The 15,955-nt window shown below is 53.0% G+C and overlaps 3 protein-coding genes across 3 annotated transcripts in view; 1 reads left to right on the top strand and 2 right to left on the bottom strand.

The window, feature by feature from the left end:
* Positions 1-393: 393 nt before the first annotated feature.
* KCNA10 (potassium voltage-gated channel subfamily A member 10) lies at positions 394-1,944 on the top strand (the record flags this gene model as incomplete). Its single annotated transcript, XM_082494711.1, has 1 exon — positions 394-1,944. One exon carries the CDS (start codon positions 394-396, stop codon positions 1,942-1,944), a length of 1,551 nt encoding a protein of 516 aa, XP_082350837.1.
* Positions 1,945-6,854: 4,910 nt separating this feature from the next.
* Positions 6,855-10,602, bottom strand: LOC309680832 (embryonic pepsinogen-like; the record flags this gene model as incomplete). Its single annotated transcript, XM_082494583.1, has 9 exons — positions 6,855-6,992; positions 7,188-7,286; positions 7,548-7,692; positions 8,195-8,308; positions 8,750-8,949; positions 9,061-9,179; positions 9,652-9,769; positions 10,073-10,235; positions 10,544-10,602. The coding sequence occupies 9 exons, from the start codon at positions 10,600-10,602 to the stop codon at positions 6,855-6,857; spliced, it is 1,155 nt and encodes a 384-aa protein (XP_082350709.1).
* A 4,680-nt stretch (positions 10,603-15,282) lies between these two features.
* The window catches only part of PROK1 (prokineticin 1), a gene marked incomplete at both ends in the record, with an annotated part of 2,520 nt that continues 1,847 nt past the window's right edge, over positions 15,283-15,955 (bottom strand). Inside the window, one exon of the mRNA XM_082494664.1 lies at positions 15,283-15,402. Within this exon, the coding sequence (XP_082350790.1) occupies positions 15,283-15,402 (120 nt within the window). The remainder of the gene's footprint in view (positions 15,403-15,955) is intronic.

Here is a 15,955-nt window from a genome sequence, read left to right as displayed (position 1 = left end):
AGGGCTGGGATTGCTGGGGAAAGGCTGGGTGGGCCAACTGGGTTCACCCCATCTGCTGCTGCCTGACCTTTTATCCTTGGGTGCTGCAAATGGTATTGGGAGGTTTAACGATGGCAGTGAAGCCACGCCAAAAGGACTTGCAGGATGGGGAAGTCAACGACTTGCTGGAAGTATAAGGCTTTTGCCAGACAATGAAATTAATGTTTCCATTAGAAAAAACACAGGCTTTTCTGACCTCAGATTTCTTTTATTCTTTTCAGTCCAGCCAAGCGATACGTATGCACAATTCAGCTCTGTCTCCCTCTCCGTTGACTTGCAGATCCTCATAGCGTGGGAAAGACGCAAGCTTCCGGCCTCCGACCTGGGGATTTATGCTGCTAATCTGATTAGTGTATGATGGACGTGTCCAGTTGGAAGGAGATGGAGGTGGCACTAGTCAGTTTTGACAACGCTGATCAGATCGTGGAGGATCCCTGTTATTCAAACGACCTCAGCCCCGCCGGCCAGTCGCGGAAAGGCCATCCCAGCTGCGCCAACCTCCTCTCCAACTTGAGAATCCTCATCAACAGCGAAAACGCCAACAATGAGACCATTTTCTCCAGGTTCTCCGCCGAGTTCAGTGAGCACCTGGTGGGGGAGAGGGTGGGTATGGATGAGGGGGACCAACGAGTCATCATCAACATCGCTGGGCTGAGGTTTGAGACACGGCTCAAGACCCTCAACCAGTTCCCTGAGACCTTGCTTGGGGACCCAGAAAAGAGGATGCGTTACTTCGACTCCATGAGGAATGAATATTTCTTTGATAGGAACAGGCCCAGTTTTGATGGGATCCTGTACTATTACCAGTCCGGTGGGAAAATACGGCGCCCGGCCAACGTCCCCATCGACGTCTTTGCTGATGAAATCACTTTCTATGAGCTGGGTGACGAAGCCATGGACCAGTTCAGGGAGGATGAAGGGTTCATCAAGGACCCTGAGACCCTCTTACCAACCAATGACTTTCATAGGCAATTCTGGCTGCTCTTCGAGTACCCCGAAAGCTCTAGTGCAGCCAGGGGTGTAGCTTTGGTCTCCGTCCTGGTCATTGTCATCTCCATCATCATCTTCTGCATGGAGACCTTGCCAGAGTTCAGGGAGGAAAGGGAGTTTAAGTCCACCCAGGAGCTCTCTAAGAATCTGACAGACACCTTGCTGGCCCACAGCACCTTCACAGACCCTTTCTTCGTCATAGAGACTGCTTGCATCATCTGGTTCTCCTTCGAGCTGTTCGTCCGGTTCTTCGTGTGCCCCAGCAAGACCGAGTTCTTCAGGAACATCATGAACATTATCGACATTGTATCCATCATCCCCTATTTCGTGACGCTCACCACCGAGCTGATCCAGCAGAGTGAACTCAACGGGCAGCAGAACATGTCTTTGGCCATCCTGAGGATCATCAGGCTGGTCAGGGTCTTCCGCATCTTCAAGCTCTCCCGGCACTCCAAGGGGCTGCAGATCCTGGGGCAGACCCTCAAGGCCAGCATGCGGGAGCTGGGTTTGCTCATCTTCTTCCTCTTCATCGGCGTCATCCTCTTCTCCAGTGCTGTCTACTTCGCAGAAGTGGATGAGCCGCAGTCCCATTTCTCCAGCATCCCCGACGGCTTCTGGTGGGCTGTGGTCACGATGACAACCGTTGGCTATGGAGACATGTGTCCCACCACCTTAGGTGGGAAGATCGTGGGCACTCTGTGCGCCATTGCAGGGGTACTGACCATTGCGCTGCCCGTCCCCGTCATCGTCTCGAACTTCAACTATTTCTACCACAGGGAGACAGAGAATGAAGAGAAGCAAATTCTGCCCGGGGAGGTGGAGCGAATACTCACCAGCGTGGTGACGGGAAACGGCAGCATGGAGTCGCTCAATAAGACCAATGGGGGTTACCCTCGAGACAAGGCCAAAAAATGATGGTCGGGGCCATGACGGGACTACTCACTGTCAGGTGGGATTGGCTGGATAAGGCATAAAACATCTGCACGCTCTGATTTTTTTTAAAACCAAATGTGCTGCTGCTTTTTTTTTTTTTTTCTAGACATTTTTCAATCTCTGATATCCTGTGGCTATTCAAATAAATACCATCTTTCTTATCTCTCTCCCCTGCCCATCAGTCTGGTTTTTTATTATTTGATGCTCATCTGCTTGACATTTTGTTTCTCTGTCCGTGGCGTCAGAGCGGAGTTTCCCATACACAGAGATTTCCCCCATTTTCTGGAGGGGGGAAAAGAAAAAAAAAAGGGCAAAATGACATGAAATGCTTTGCTCGGTGGCACCCAGCTGTCCGGGGATGAAGGTGGGTCCGGCTCCCTGCTTTTCTTAATCCATTTTAAATAATTCCTCCCCACCCACCGCTCAGGATCCGGGCGTCTGACTGACTTCCAGACCTGGGACTGCTCTGGCTGAAAAATAAGCTGGCAAAAAAAAAAAAAAAAAAAAAATTAAAAGTTATATTTTTAGCTGGATGAGTTCCCTTATCTGCCTGCCTGATTAATTTTGTTGGCACGGCAGGGTGGGCAGTGACGGGTGGGACTAAGCCACTGTGCCGGGGGGATTAGGAGGAGAGGGATGGTGACCGGTCACGGTGGTACGGCCACCAAGAGAGGTCCAGTGCACCGTGGCTCAATGCCCATTGGGGTTTCTGATGGAAAACTGAGCTCTAAGAGAGGGAAGGGGATTTCTCCTGCGACAAACTCTCAACTCAGGGGTTACGTGGTGTACAAACACCCTTGGGGAAGAGCCACCGTGACCTTGTAGTTTTTATTGTCACTTATGTCGCTGCAAATGGGGCACAGAGTGGTGGGGACTGGTTTTTCCCATCGTAAAAAAAAAGCACTTCTGGTTTTCTACAACACGCAAATTTCCATCGGCGCTTTTTGACGGGAGAAACCAGCAACAGATCATTTTGCCGTTCTCTCTAATGCCAGCAGGTTTGCTTCCGACGAAAACATTTTGTTCCAACTTCACTGTTTCACTTGGCTTTTTTTTTTTTTGATGTTTCTGCCTACATTAAAATCACAGTTTCTCATGCAGTGTCTACACATCCGCTTTTATATCCCACATCTGTTATATTTGATGTCTCATCTCCTAAAGGTTCCACACGATCATTACGCAACGTGCCAGCATCTCTGGTTTGCAATTTCATTCAGAAAGGAGCCGTGAAAGATGGATTATCTTTTTTTATTATTATTATTTTATTTTTTTCTTTTAATACCTGGTCTAATGGAAAATGTGAGTTTGGGCATGCTGGGATTTTCCCAGTGGCGGAAAACCCGCATCCTGCCAGCTCCGCTGCAGAGCTTCTGCTGGCTCTGGTTTTGGGGGAGGTTGTTATTTTGGTTTTGGGGTCTTCTTGTGGACTTTCTTTCTGCAGTGAGGTCTTTCGCACCCCAGGGGGATGGATCTGGGACATGACCAGCACAGCTCCTTCAGGACAGGTTTTTTTGCCTCTGGGACAAATCCCCCTTTTTTTCCCATTCCCATCTTCTTCCTTACCCCATCCCTCGTAACCACCAGATTATCATCCCAAAGAGGAGGAGGAGCTGTGAGAGCTATTTAATCTCCTTCTCACCGTCTTCAAGTTCTCATCATCTGTGGGGATGGCTGGAAGAGGCACAGCTGGAGAGCAGCACCCTGAGACATCCCCATCTCTGCTCCATTCCCCCCCCTCAAAGCTCTCCAGCAGCTCTGCCACATCACTATTTTTATTTCATAACAGGTTCTTTCTCCTTTTCTTCTAGAAAGCTTGAATTTTTTACGTTCTTTTATTTTTTTTTTTAGCGCTCCACTCCCAAAATTTCCCTCCCAGCCTCTCAAAGTTGAAGCACTTTTGGGTTTTATTGCTTGAGAAAGTCACCACGAGAAGCCCGGGTGGAGGTTTGGGTTGGGAAATATTCATCCTGCTCGCTATGAGCGCGTCTTCGCTGCTCTGCTCCCTTAGCAAACAGGGACCGAAATGGTGCTGGGATGGATGGATGGATTGATGGACGGATGGGTGGATGGACGGCGGGATGGGTGGATGGACAGATGGATGGGTGGATGGACGGATGGATGGATGGATGAACAACCTGATTCTTATTGACTTGTAAACTCTATTCTCAAATAAAATAATAGATGCTTCAAAGGCTGGCATGCAGAAAATATTGTTTATTTGGACTCAACTTCTCGTTCTTGGCTTTGTGCTGCTCCACGGGAGCTGGTCCCCAGCGGGGCATCGTGTGTGGGAGTTGAGACGTGAGACATTATGGACCTGAAGGCTCCAGATCTGTGGGCTGAGGAGGAGCTCTGCGGGGGTTTCCCCAGCGCTGCGGCTTACGCCGACCGTTGTGGGAGAATAGGTCCAAGGTGATTCCCTGATTTATGCTATGAGGACGGGGTCAGAGGCACTAAACCTCTCCAGACACAGTAGCTTATTTCCGATTTATCGTGAAGCAAAAGAGGAGGCAAACCAGGCTGTGAATACCCACTGTCAGCTGGTGCTTGATAAAAACCTGCCAGAAAACCCATTTCCCCGCACAATTTGCAGCTTAGTACCTTCCCAAATAGAGGCCCAAAGCTCAGAGCTCACTGAAATCCATAAAAGGCTCTTATTAACTGTACTATTCTTGAGTCAAGCCTTAATGAGCCAATCTGTCATGTCCTCTAGCACGCAGGCTGAATTCCCACTTGAATTTTTGTACTGCTACAGAAAAAGCTAAAAAGAAGACTTTGTCAGAAAGATGTCCTGGTTGCTTTTTATCCCTGGAGTAAGTTGGAACTTGTGGGCACACGTGAAATATTTGTCAGCTAAGAAGCATTTCCCTCCTCCTCCCAGCTGAAATTTCCAAGCAAGCCCTGGAGCATCCTTTTTGCCCCCAGGGCAGATATCTCTGAGCTTCCCCGATGCGCAGGAGTACAGTTTTGGCACCTCAGCCACGAGGTGGCACTCCAGGATAGACATTTCCCTGGACGTAGACAGTCCCGACATGTATTTCCCCCTCTCTAATTCATGCTTGGAAGCGTTTAGCTGGTTCGTTTCTTTATTGCAAGTGTGAGCGTGGGTGTGGGAAGGGATGCTTCGGCCGTGGGGGATGCTCTCATGGAAGAAGCCCGTTGCAGAGCGGCATTTGCCAGGGACTCTTGGCACTGGTGCCAGAGTGGCATGAGAGGAGGGGTTAGGAGCTGCCTCCTGGCACAGCGTTTGGGCTTTTGGTCCCACCCAGGACAAGGTCACGGCTCCCCTCTTCTGTCCCACTCACCAGGAGCCCCTGGGTGCTCCTGTTGGGTCTTGTCTATGCTGGGAGGGTCTGGTCCCTGGGTTGCTGATCCTCGGTTCCCACTGCATTGGGCTCATTTCTTGTTGCTCCTAACAATGAGAAAATTCCTGTGACAGAGCCGATGTAAAGCCCCATCTGCCCAAAAATCCAGGCTTGGGTGACTCTTGGGCACAAGGGACTCCCACCTGCTGGGGCTCAGTGGCCCAGGGCTGTGCGAGCTCAGGGAGCTGGGGGGATAAATCACATTTCCACCATCCCACATCATATACTCCTTTCTAGTTGGCTCAAAGACAGGGCAACTTCTGCACAGTGAGACGAGAGAAACATTCATTTCCAACCCCGACCACCTGGATCTCTCCCTCCGCCTCCCCGTTCCCATCGGGTAAGCAGTCTCCAGGGCCCATCGATGATGGAACCTCATTTATCGATAAATAATGCAAATAGACCCTTAGCCCTCAGCAGGGTAGAAATGAAGCGGCAGCGGGGACTTTTGGCTCTCTCTCTCAGCCGCCCGCTGAGCGCTTTCACTGCAGCCGCTCGAGAGGAAAGAGGCGGTCTCCATTTGCAACAGGGTTTCAGATGGATGGAGGTAATTTCCTTTTCAAAAATGGGAACTGCAAATTTAAAGGAGTGAAACAACATTAGAGAAGGAACCGTCCTGATCGTTGCAAGGGAAAATGATCATAAAATAAATATATGAGGTTTTGGTGGGCTTTTTGCACAGCGGTAAAGTCTATAACTGAGGACTGGCTGGTGTTTCCAGGCTGTTGGTGACCATCTCATAGCACAAACTGGTTCATTATTGGGAAAAGGGCATATAATTGATGATTCTTTATGGGGAAACAACTTAGTGTAACTGGATTGTTCTAAACTATGGCAACTGAAATAAGACATCACCTCTACACATGCACAGCTGTGGATGTGCTTCTGTAAAAGCTTCCCCATGGGAGGACACGTGTTGGGTGAGAGCCGTCTCTTGCCCTGCTCTCTTGGGCGGTCCAAAGGAAGTCTCCAGCCGAGCCACATCCTCCTGGGGGAGTCACTGCCCTGAGATGTCTTTGGGCTATTGGACACCACGTAGGGGACGCAGGGGGAAAACCTTGACCCAAGGGACAGGGAGCTACTGGTGGGACATTGTAGTGGGTCTGCAGGGATCTGCACTGATATGGGCTCTGTCTGGGATGGTGAGTTCATCCTCCCTGGATGGAAGTTTGGAGTTTCCAGAATTGCCCACTTGATGTAACCCCAATAAAAGAGCCAACCTTGAATTCCCAGAGACCCACCCCTCAGCCCCTGCAGGCCACAACCGCAGCTCCCAAAGGCCCGAGTCTTGGCTGCGTTGGCCAAATGCTCTGTAGCCACCATGAAGCAGCAAATCTATGACAGCTCCTTCCTAGTTCCTGGCGTTTTATCACAAACAAATGTGCAGCCACCAACTCTGAACCGTCAACACTTTATTTGTGTGTGAGCAAGGGATTCCTTACGAGAGAGAATCTCTTACTGCACCAAAATCGTGGTTGTGGTCTGGTTGCGTGATGAAACCACAGCACCGGTGGCATCACGGTAGATCTAAATAGCCTTGGCCAGCCCAATGCGGTTGTTGGCCCGGTCAAAGATGCTGTAGTACACCCTGATGAAGACATCTCCCAAGATCCAGAGGTCCCCAGAGGTGTTCTGGAAGCTGCTGATGCAAAGTGCTTGGTCATTCTGCACCTGAGCGAGAAAAGGCAAATGGGGGAAATGTGGGCTAGTATCTTTTCTTGCATTGCTCTGGCGGTCCATGGCCATCCATCCCCTGTCTCCCATGGGAATGGGAGAAGCCAGGGCAACCAGAGCCATTGGAGAAAGTAGAAGGACCTTGAGAGAGGCTCATGAAACCAGGACCAGCTGGTTCCCCCTTACCTGCTCAGTGTAAGCCAAAGCGGACACAGGATATTGAACTCCATTGATGACAAAGATGACATCGGGCATGGCAGAAATGGAGCTGCAGTTCACGCTGTACTGAGGAGAGCAGAGGAAAGAGGTTCTCAGGTGGGAAACAACACGTTCACAAGGCAAGGAGTGAAAGGGTTTGATTTCACCAGTACAAAGTAGAGACTGGGAGTGTCTCATGGTGATCTCTCTTGGAGGTATTAGGGGAGCAGGGCTGGTTTGCCATGAGCAGAGATGTGGTTTCCATGGGCGTGGAAGCAGGCTTGGTGCTGGGCTTGGCAGTGCCAGGCTGCCTCCAGGGTGAGCAGAGCAAACCATGGGTGCTCTTACCTCTCCGTACGTGTCCTGCATGGCCCCAACTGCGCCCTGGATGTTACTAATGCCGGAGGGTGGCCCAGCCACGAGGGAAGTGCCGGTGTCAATGATGGCTTGGCAGCCACCGCTGCATGCCACCTCCTGGCTGTTCACGATGATGCTGGGCGGGACAGACAAAGCAAAGGGCCGTTAAATAACCAGCTGGATCTTAGCGATGTTTTCAAACTTCTTTTATGAGACTTAAAGCTGAGGAAGCCAAAGTGTCGCCCTTGGGCCTTTCGCTTCTTGGAGTCTGCAATGCCAGGTGGTATCACAGCCCCGTTGCACACATGGGGACTGAGGCACCAAACACAGCCCAGCGGTTGGGACCCAACCGAGCTCAACAAAAGTAGTTCATGGACCATAATTTTGCTCTACTCATCACCAGGGACATACCCAAGAGCACAGGCTTTGTGCAAGAGAAGATCTAGCCTGTGTCCCAGGCACAAAGCACCCACATTTTAGCTGGCAGTTACCAAAGTCCCATGGATTTTGGCCACTTGACCTTCTGCATCCTACAGCCACGGGGATACCAGTGGAAAGCCTCTGATATCGATGGGTCTCAGGTCTCTTTAGAAACAATGGTTAGAAATGACCATAGATCAGCAGAACTGTTTTGTTACCTGTCCATGGAGAACTGCCAGTAGCCTTGGTAAGAGACAGAGATCCAGTTGATGGAGCCGGTGAAATAAGACTCATCGATTCCCCCAAAGATGACCACGCTCCCTGTCATCTCCCTGGATGATGCAGAAAAAGAAAAACAGTGGAGGGTTTGCCACGTGCCTTCAGTGCAGGCAGCTTAAAACAGCAGAGCTGTGTGTCCTGTGGGGCGAGATGCTGCTGGAGATGCCACCTCATTACAGAGCATCAGCGAGGTGGTGGCATGACAGCAGTGTGCGTCAGGTCCTTTGGACCCAGAAAAAAGGGGAAAAGGGAGCCATGGTGGAGGCACATTCCTGGAAGCTAGAGAGGTTTTCTGGTAAGCCACAAGGCAAAAAGAGGGCAAAATTTGGCAAGTCTTGTGGCCACCTGCTAGGAACCACCCAGCCTTTGCATGCCATGGCACAGAGACAGCAGCTGGATGCAGCAGTGACAGCAGAGGAGTCACCAGCAAATGCAATGATGTGCATGAAGTATATCTGCTACCTTTCCCAGCCCTTGAGACCCCCCTGGCTTACCGGGACAGATAGACTGAAAAGAGGTTCTCCTCCAGCAAGCTCTCATTCATCATGTTATCGAACACCGGTGTGATCCCATCAACAGCCAGGTTTGGGTAGCCCAAGCCCAGGATCCCATCAAACTTGACATGGACAAAGAACTGGCCGGGCTCGGTGGTGCTCAAGCCGAAGAGTTGGTTGGTGTCCACAAGAGAAGCAACCTAGGGACGGGGAGGATGCCGTGAGAGCCGGATCGGGCACTGCAACATTGATGTTAAGCAGGTGGAGAAGGCACAAAGAGTCCCTTCTGGAAATGCCATCATGACACTCACGGTGACGGTGTCGGAGCCCACGATGCCCTCCATGTCACCAGTGCCGTAGTGAATAGACAAGTTCTGCCCTGTGCTTTTGTAGGTGGAGGACTGCGATGGGTTAAACATCTGATGGTTTTCTAGGAGGTGAGTGGGAAAAATCAGAAATGAAGACTTTCAGCGAGGCTGAGCATTAAGGGAAGCGTGGGAGGAGGAACCCTGCTGAATTGCTGTTTAGACCTGCCATTTATTATCCTCCTTTCAGGAACAATTTAGCTGTGAGCATTTGCTGTACGTCCCTGCCCCTCCTCCAGCAACCAGGGATCTGCAGGAAAACCCATCACCCCCTATGGACAGATGGGGAAACTGAGGCGCTGAGGACTAAAGCCATCACCCTGTGGAGTACAGCACTGAGTAGGTCCTACACCCCAAACACTTATCCCTCCAGCACATTTCACAGATGCTATGGACCCAGCACCCCTGGTTAGGTGGCCCTTGGTCCCCTGGCCACATCACCCCAACCTTTGGGTTCAATCATGCAGTTATAAGCCCAGAACATGCTGTTGGACCCAGCTCTGCTGAAACGGGGAGCCCTTGCCTGCCCCAACTTACCGCAAGCCAGGCTGGAGCAGGAGACGGAGGGAACCCAGAGGTTGGAGGAGCCGGTGTCGAAGACCACGGTGAAGTCCTGTGGTGGGGTGCCGATGGAGATGGTCCCGTAGTACTCCATCTGCGGGGTGGCGGGAGCAAGGGTTGCTTTTAAGGCACGAGACCAAACCTGGACTTTCTCCTTTCAGCCTTCATGGTCCCCTTCTTCATGGGGACACCCTGCTTCCAGCAGGACATTTCTGTGTCCTGGCTCTGTCTAGGGCCACCAGCGTGGGCAGGAAGGGGCAAAGGATGTAAGCTGAAGGCTTTAGGGTAAAAGGATTCGGGTTTGGTCCATGCAGAGCACAGACATGGGAATGGGTGTCCCACAAACCACCCCAACCCCCCCGGGACTGCGCCACTGGGGGACAAAGCCAACACTCACGTCGAGGATGTTCAGCAGGGGCTCGGTGGCCACTTCGGTCCTGTTGGCAAAAGCATGTGGGAATTTGGTGCCGATGTCATAGCGGTGATGCTGGAAGAAGCGGTGCAGCAAACCCTTCTCCCTGAGGACCTCTCTCAGCTTCTTCCCTCTTTCCAAGGGCAGCCTGGCACGAGCACCGAGGAAAAAAATACGAGTTAGAGAGAATTTTGCTGCCTGCAGCGTCCACCACCTTCAATGTTTGTGCTGACCCAACCGCGGAAGCACAGCGGACTGCCCCGAAACACCTCCTCGGGGGGATTTCTGCAAAACCCCAAAGCACCTCCAGAAAGCAGACCCTCCGTCAGGCACCCCCGCCTCCTCTGCGCCCTTTCCCAGCCCTCACGTCCGCTTCCCAAAGCCGTCAAAAGGCTCCGAGTGCTCGTTTTCCCTCTTTTGCGACCCACGAGTGAGTGACTTGCTGCGGTGACTTACTTGGTGACACCCTGGGAGAGGGCAGAGGCAGCGCCGAGAAGCACCAGGAGGAACCGCATGGTGCCGGGGGCTGCCGGGGCAAACGCCCGGTGGTTTATATAGCCCCTGCGCACCCCACCTGCGGTGCCAAGAGCGGACCGGACCACCACTGCCCCGTCCGCCACCCCCCCCAGTAGGCACTCGGCCAAGGCAGGTGACAGCCAGGGACAGAAGGACACGGCAAACATCGGCTAATAGCAATACGTCACCCGGCGAGGGTGGGGTGGCTGCAATCACACCGTGCCGACCGTGCCATCCTACCGTACCCCCCTCCATCCTTTAGCACCCCAAATCCTTCGTCCCCGCGAGGGACCACCTGGCTGTGAGCATCATTTGGGCTTTTCGTTTCGGCATCCAAAGCCGCTGCAAGCAGCAGGGGGACCCCCACAGTGTGCATCCCTCCCCCCCCCCCATTTATGGGGGTCTGTCCCCAGTTGGGACAGGGAAGGGGACCCCGTTGGGTGCCGACGTGTGTGTACTCCCTGGGGAGAGGTGGGCACGAGGGGTTTGCGCACGTTTTGACCCTGCGGTGTCCGCCGTTATCTGCAAAGAAAACCCTATTATGGGATGCAAACAGGCTGCGGGAAAGGTGACCCTGCAGCACGCTGACCCCGCTCGGCCCGGTTTGCCCAGCGATACGGGGCCCATTAAAACAGGATTAAAACTCCTAACGAGCACCTCGGTATCGCCCGCAGAGATAATGGCTCCGGGCGTCAACGCGCCTTTTGCAGTTTGCGACGAGGAGAGCGTGAGGGACGCGGCGGGCGAAGGACACGGGGCGATGCTGAGCGATGCAGGATGAGGATCCCGGTACCGCTTGGGGTTGCTTTTAATTCCAGCAGTGCGACCCATGACACTACACACACCCCCCCTCGGGTGCCCAAAATTTGGTGGCAGCTGCTGGTGACTGGGTTTCGGGGATGACGGCTTGGAAAAGCTGAGCGACCCTTTTTTTTTTGTCATCTTTATTGTTTGAATTTCCCATCGGTGCTGCCACTATTTCGAAAGGATGCTGTGGGCAGAGCCGCTCCATCCCCACACCACCAGGACGGTCCCCTCCGCTGCAGGGGGGAAGGTGGGTTTCTGCGATGGGGATGGGTTTTGTGATGGAGTAAAGCAGGAATTAATAATGATTTGGAGAACGGCTGGAGAGCAGCCCTGAGGAGAAGGACTCGGGGGTGTCGGTGGGTGAGAAGCTCCCCAGGAGCCGGCAACGTGCACTGGCAGCCCAGAAAGCCCCCGGCCCCCCGGGCTGCATCCCCCGCAGCGTGGCCGGCAGGGCCAGGGGGGGATCGTGCCCCTCTGCTGCACTCTGCTCTGCTCTGGGGAGACCCCCCCGCAGTGCTGCCTCCAGCTCGGGGGGTCCCCACAGAAGGAGGACAAGGACCTGATGGAGCGGGGCCAGAGGAGGCCCCGGAGATGCTGGGAGGGCTGGAGCCCCTCTGCTGGGAGGACGGGCTGGGAGGGGTGGGGGGGGGTCAGCCTGGAGAGGAGAAGGCTCCGGGGAGACCTCAGAGTCCCTTCCAGTGCCTAAAGGGGCTCCAGGAGAGCTGGGGAGGGACTCTGGATCAGGGAGGGGAGCGGTGGGATGAGGGGGAACGGTTTTACACTGGAAGAGGGGAGATTTAGATGAGAAATTAGGAAGAAATTGCTGACTGCGAGGGCAGTGAGCCCCCGGCGCAGGGTGCCCCGAGAAGCTGTGGCTGCCCCATCCCTGGAGGTGGTCAAGGCCGGGTTGGACGGGGCTGGGAGCAACCTGGGCTGGGGGGAGGTGTCCCTGCCCCGGGCAGGGGGTGGCACTGGATGGTCTTAAAGGTCCCTTCTAACCCAAACCATTCTGTGATTCTGTGATTCATTTGGCAGCGGGAGGGGAACGAGTTGAAATTGTGCAGTTGATTTGTACAGGAATGGGAAGGGGCTGGGGCTGGGCTACGGTGGCCATAAAGGCAACGAATAGAATAGAATAGAATAGAATAGAATAGAATAGAATAGAATAGAATAGAATAGAATAGAATAGAATAGAATAGAATAAGGCTAGAATAGACTTGATATTAGAATCAAATCGAATTGAATCGAATCTAATCGAATCAAGTAGAATAGAATAGAATATATTTTTATATTTTTATGGTTTGGAAACCATACATGCAATTATTTCAGGTGCTGAATATTCAGACCCAGGAGCATCACTGGGATGCAGCGCTGGCTTTGGGACACCTCGGTCATGCCCTGGCTGGATCCCAGTTGGGTCCCAGCCACGTTGTGGCCAGGTCCCAGCCCGCGCTGGCTTGTGCAGCCGGGCACAGTTCACCTTGGAGCCGGAACATTCAACAGGGAGTGGGAAAACGCACGTGCGGGAGGACGAGAGGGGCGCTTGGCACTGTGCCGCGGGGGGAAAGCAGCTCAAGGGAAGCAAACAGCCCCGGATGCTCCTGATTAGGAGGTTGTGTTGACTTTTCCCCCCCCGTCCCTGGAGGAGGACGTGAGCTTTGGCTTTGCTGTTTATGCTTTTTCCCCGCACAGGGATTTCCTTAGGAAAAAATATTGCTGGGTTTTGCTCCCTTAAATGCACTTTGAAAGCAGATTGAAAGTGGTTTTTTTTTTCTGCTAAACTGAGGGTAAAACCATGCAGGGAAACGTCCCTGGTGAGAACCCGGGAGAAGGGAGCAAAGGCAGGGACCCACTTGGACTGTGCATCCCTAATCTGGATGCATCTAATCTGCGCATCCTAATCAGGACCTCTTCAATTTACAATTTACGATCAAAAAGGAGAGGCTGCTCGTGCACTGGGGGTGTCCCTCTAGAGATTCATGCCGGAATCGAGTGATTTCCCACTAAATTATCACCTCCTGCAGCTCAAGGCCACCAGGAGATTGGTAATTCCCAGCAGGCAGCCCTGCTCTGGGTCTGGGGGGTGCCCCCAAAATGGGAATTGAGGATGGTAAGAAGCTGTTTGGTTGTTTTATTTCTTTTTTAGAATCATAGAATGGTTTGGGTTGGAAGGGACCTTGAAGACCATCCAGTGCCACCCCCTGCCCTGGGCAGGGACACCTCCCCCCAGCCCAGGTTGCTCCCAGCCCCGTCCAACCCGGCCTTGAGCACCCCCAGGGATGGGGCAGCCACAGCTTCTCGGGGCACCCTGCCCTAAATAAAATCAACCCAGTCATTGCAATGTTTTATTTTCACCAAATTTACAATAAATTGGGGGGGATGGGGGAGAAACAAGTGCGGGGAAGCTTTCACCCAGCATCACATGCCAAATCTGAATTACTTTAGTCTCCGTGATAACATCGCGTCTGCCACAGCCGTCCCTGGGGTGTCCTTTGGGGTCTTTAGGAATAGAAACAGTTGCTGCTATAGCACCAAAACCCACCAAAACCCACCAAAACCCACCAAACCCCGCAAAAAAAAAAGCACCCCAAGGGCTTTCCGGTAGCAGCTGGAACACTGCTGCGTTCACACCTCAAACACAGCTTCTGCGTGATGGGAAACCGGTCGGGTTTGGGTTTTCTTGCTGTAAATTGTGATGATTGTTTTTTTTTTTTTATTTCCTTTATTTCTTTCATTTTATTTATTCTTGCCGTAGGAAGCAGGAGAGAAGCTCAATTGATAGACTATTTTCCCATGTTATATTTTGAAGAGGGGAAGGGAAAGCACACGTCAGAGAGAACTTTTAGCGCATTTAATTAACTTGAATATCCCATTCTCTTCCCAAAAGCGACTGACATAAAGAGAGGCTCCCAAACCTCATACGGGGCAGATGCTGAGACTGGAAAAACATTTTCCTGCATCCCAAAGACCTACATCTGGCACGGCACGGCTCCAGCCAGCCCCGCTTCAGCCTCTGCCGAACACATCGCGTTGCTCTAACTTTGGGGAAATCTTTTCCTTAATTCCCCACAGCTACTCAGAATCGATTTCTTTTAATTGCCGGCTAGATGAGACCATCCATCGCCAGCCCGAAGAGCTGCTTCCAGGAAAAAAAAGGCTGATAAGTCACATGCAGGCAATACGGCGATGGGAATTGTCGCTACCGAAATGGTTTATCCGGTAGGAATTGCAGGGAAACGGCTGAAACTCCCCACAAAAGGACGTTTCTGCCCCTCTGACTTTGTGTCTTTCCTGGTGCACGAGCGAGAAGGGTGGAAATACGACGAGCCCCGGCTCCACCGCCCCCCGTCGCCGCTGGGACGGGCCCCGCGGGCGCTTCGGTGGATGACGCGATGCTGCTCAGCTTCGCATCCCCCATTTTATCGGGAGCCGGGATGAAAACCAGGGGAGGCAGCGCTGGGCTGCTGGGTGCTCGGCAACTACTTTCACCCTTCCCAAACGACATCACCCTTGATTTTTAGGGCATAAAATAAAGGAGGGAGGTGAACGCCAGCTGACAGCCTCCGCTACGTGCAGACAACACCACGTGAAAGGGGTTTTTGAGGCCACGGCCACTGTCCTTTGAGCCATTCCTGGAGGCTGGAGCCGGGTCCAGCTCCGGGCTGGGGCAGAGCTTTGCTAAGCCACATGTCGGAGCAGCTTGGCCTGACCGTGCCTCAGTTTCCCCACATAACATACAGCTTATAACAACACTGTCTACCTTGGAAAAGCACTTTTAAGGTTGCCTGGCGCTACGTGGGCAACCGATGGCCACGGGAGAGGGCGAGAAATGGGCGCTGGGGTCTCGCAGATGGAGAGCCGGGAGCGTCGCCCTAAAAATCAATGTTCTTGAAGTCGAGGGAGCAGCGGTAGCGGCCGTCGAGGAACCTGGAGCATATGAAGTTGGGTAAACAGGGGCAGGTGTGGTGCTGGCGCTTCCCAAAAAAAGGGACCTGCGGAGAGATACGGGAGAGAAAAGGGCGTCAGGGCTCTGCTGCCACCCAAAAAAAAAAGAACAAATGGGATCAAAGCCCTGAGAAAATCTCCGGCTCTTCTCGGAGGTTTAATGGGGATATGCCTGAAATTAATTTTTGATCCCGCCGAAGCCCTTCGCTCCTTCCCTGCGCGAGCAGAAGGCGCAGCGTCATTAAATCTTGCCGCCAGCGTGCAAAATCGATCCGGGAGCAGAGAGCGGGATGCTCCCCCCGGGGCCAGGCTGCTGCTGCTAAATCCTGACGGAGGAGGGATCGCGGCAGCGTCGCGCTTTGGGCTAATCCCGGTGCGCTGGGGGTGATGCTCGGACAGAAATCGCGGCGCTGGGGCGGCTCTGCGGCATTAACTGGGCTTCTCCTCGCTCGGCGGAGCGTTTACGACTCAATTTGGAGCAGCGGGGACTGCGCTTTTCTTTTAAATGAATGGGGGGGGGGGGGGGGGGGAGCGGCTCGGTCCCCCCTCCCGGTCGAGGTCCGCAGCAACCATGGGACACCCCAAGGATTTAGGGTGATG

This window comes from Vanellus vanellus, assembly GCF_965231255.1.
Source record: "Vanellus vanellus genome assembly, chromosome: 23".
Classification (NCBI taxonomy): domain Eukaryota; kingdom Metazoa; phylum Chordata; class Aves; order Charadriiformes; family Charadriidae; genus Vanellus; species Vanellus vanellus.
Note: the sequence above shows the minus strand (reverse complement) of the source record. Positions and strands in the feature narration are given on the sequence as shown.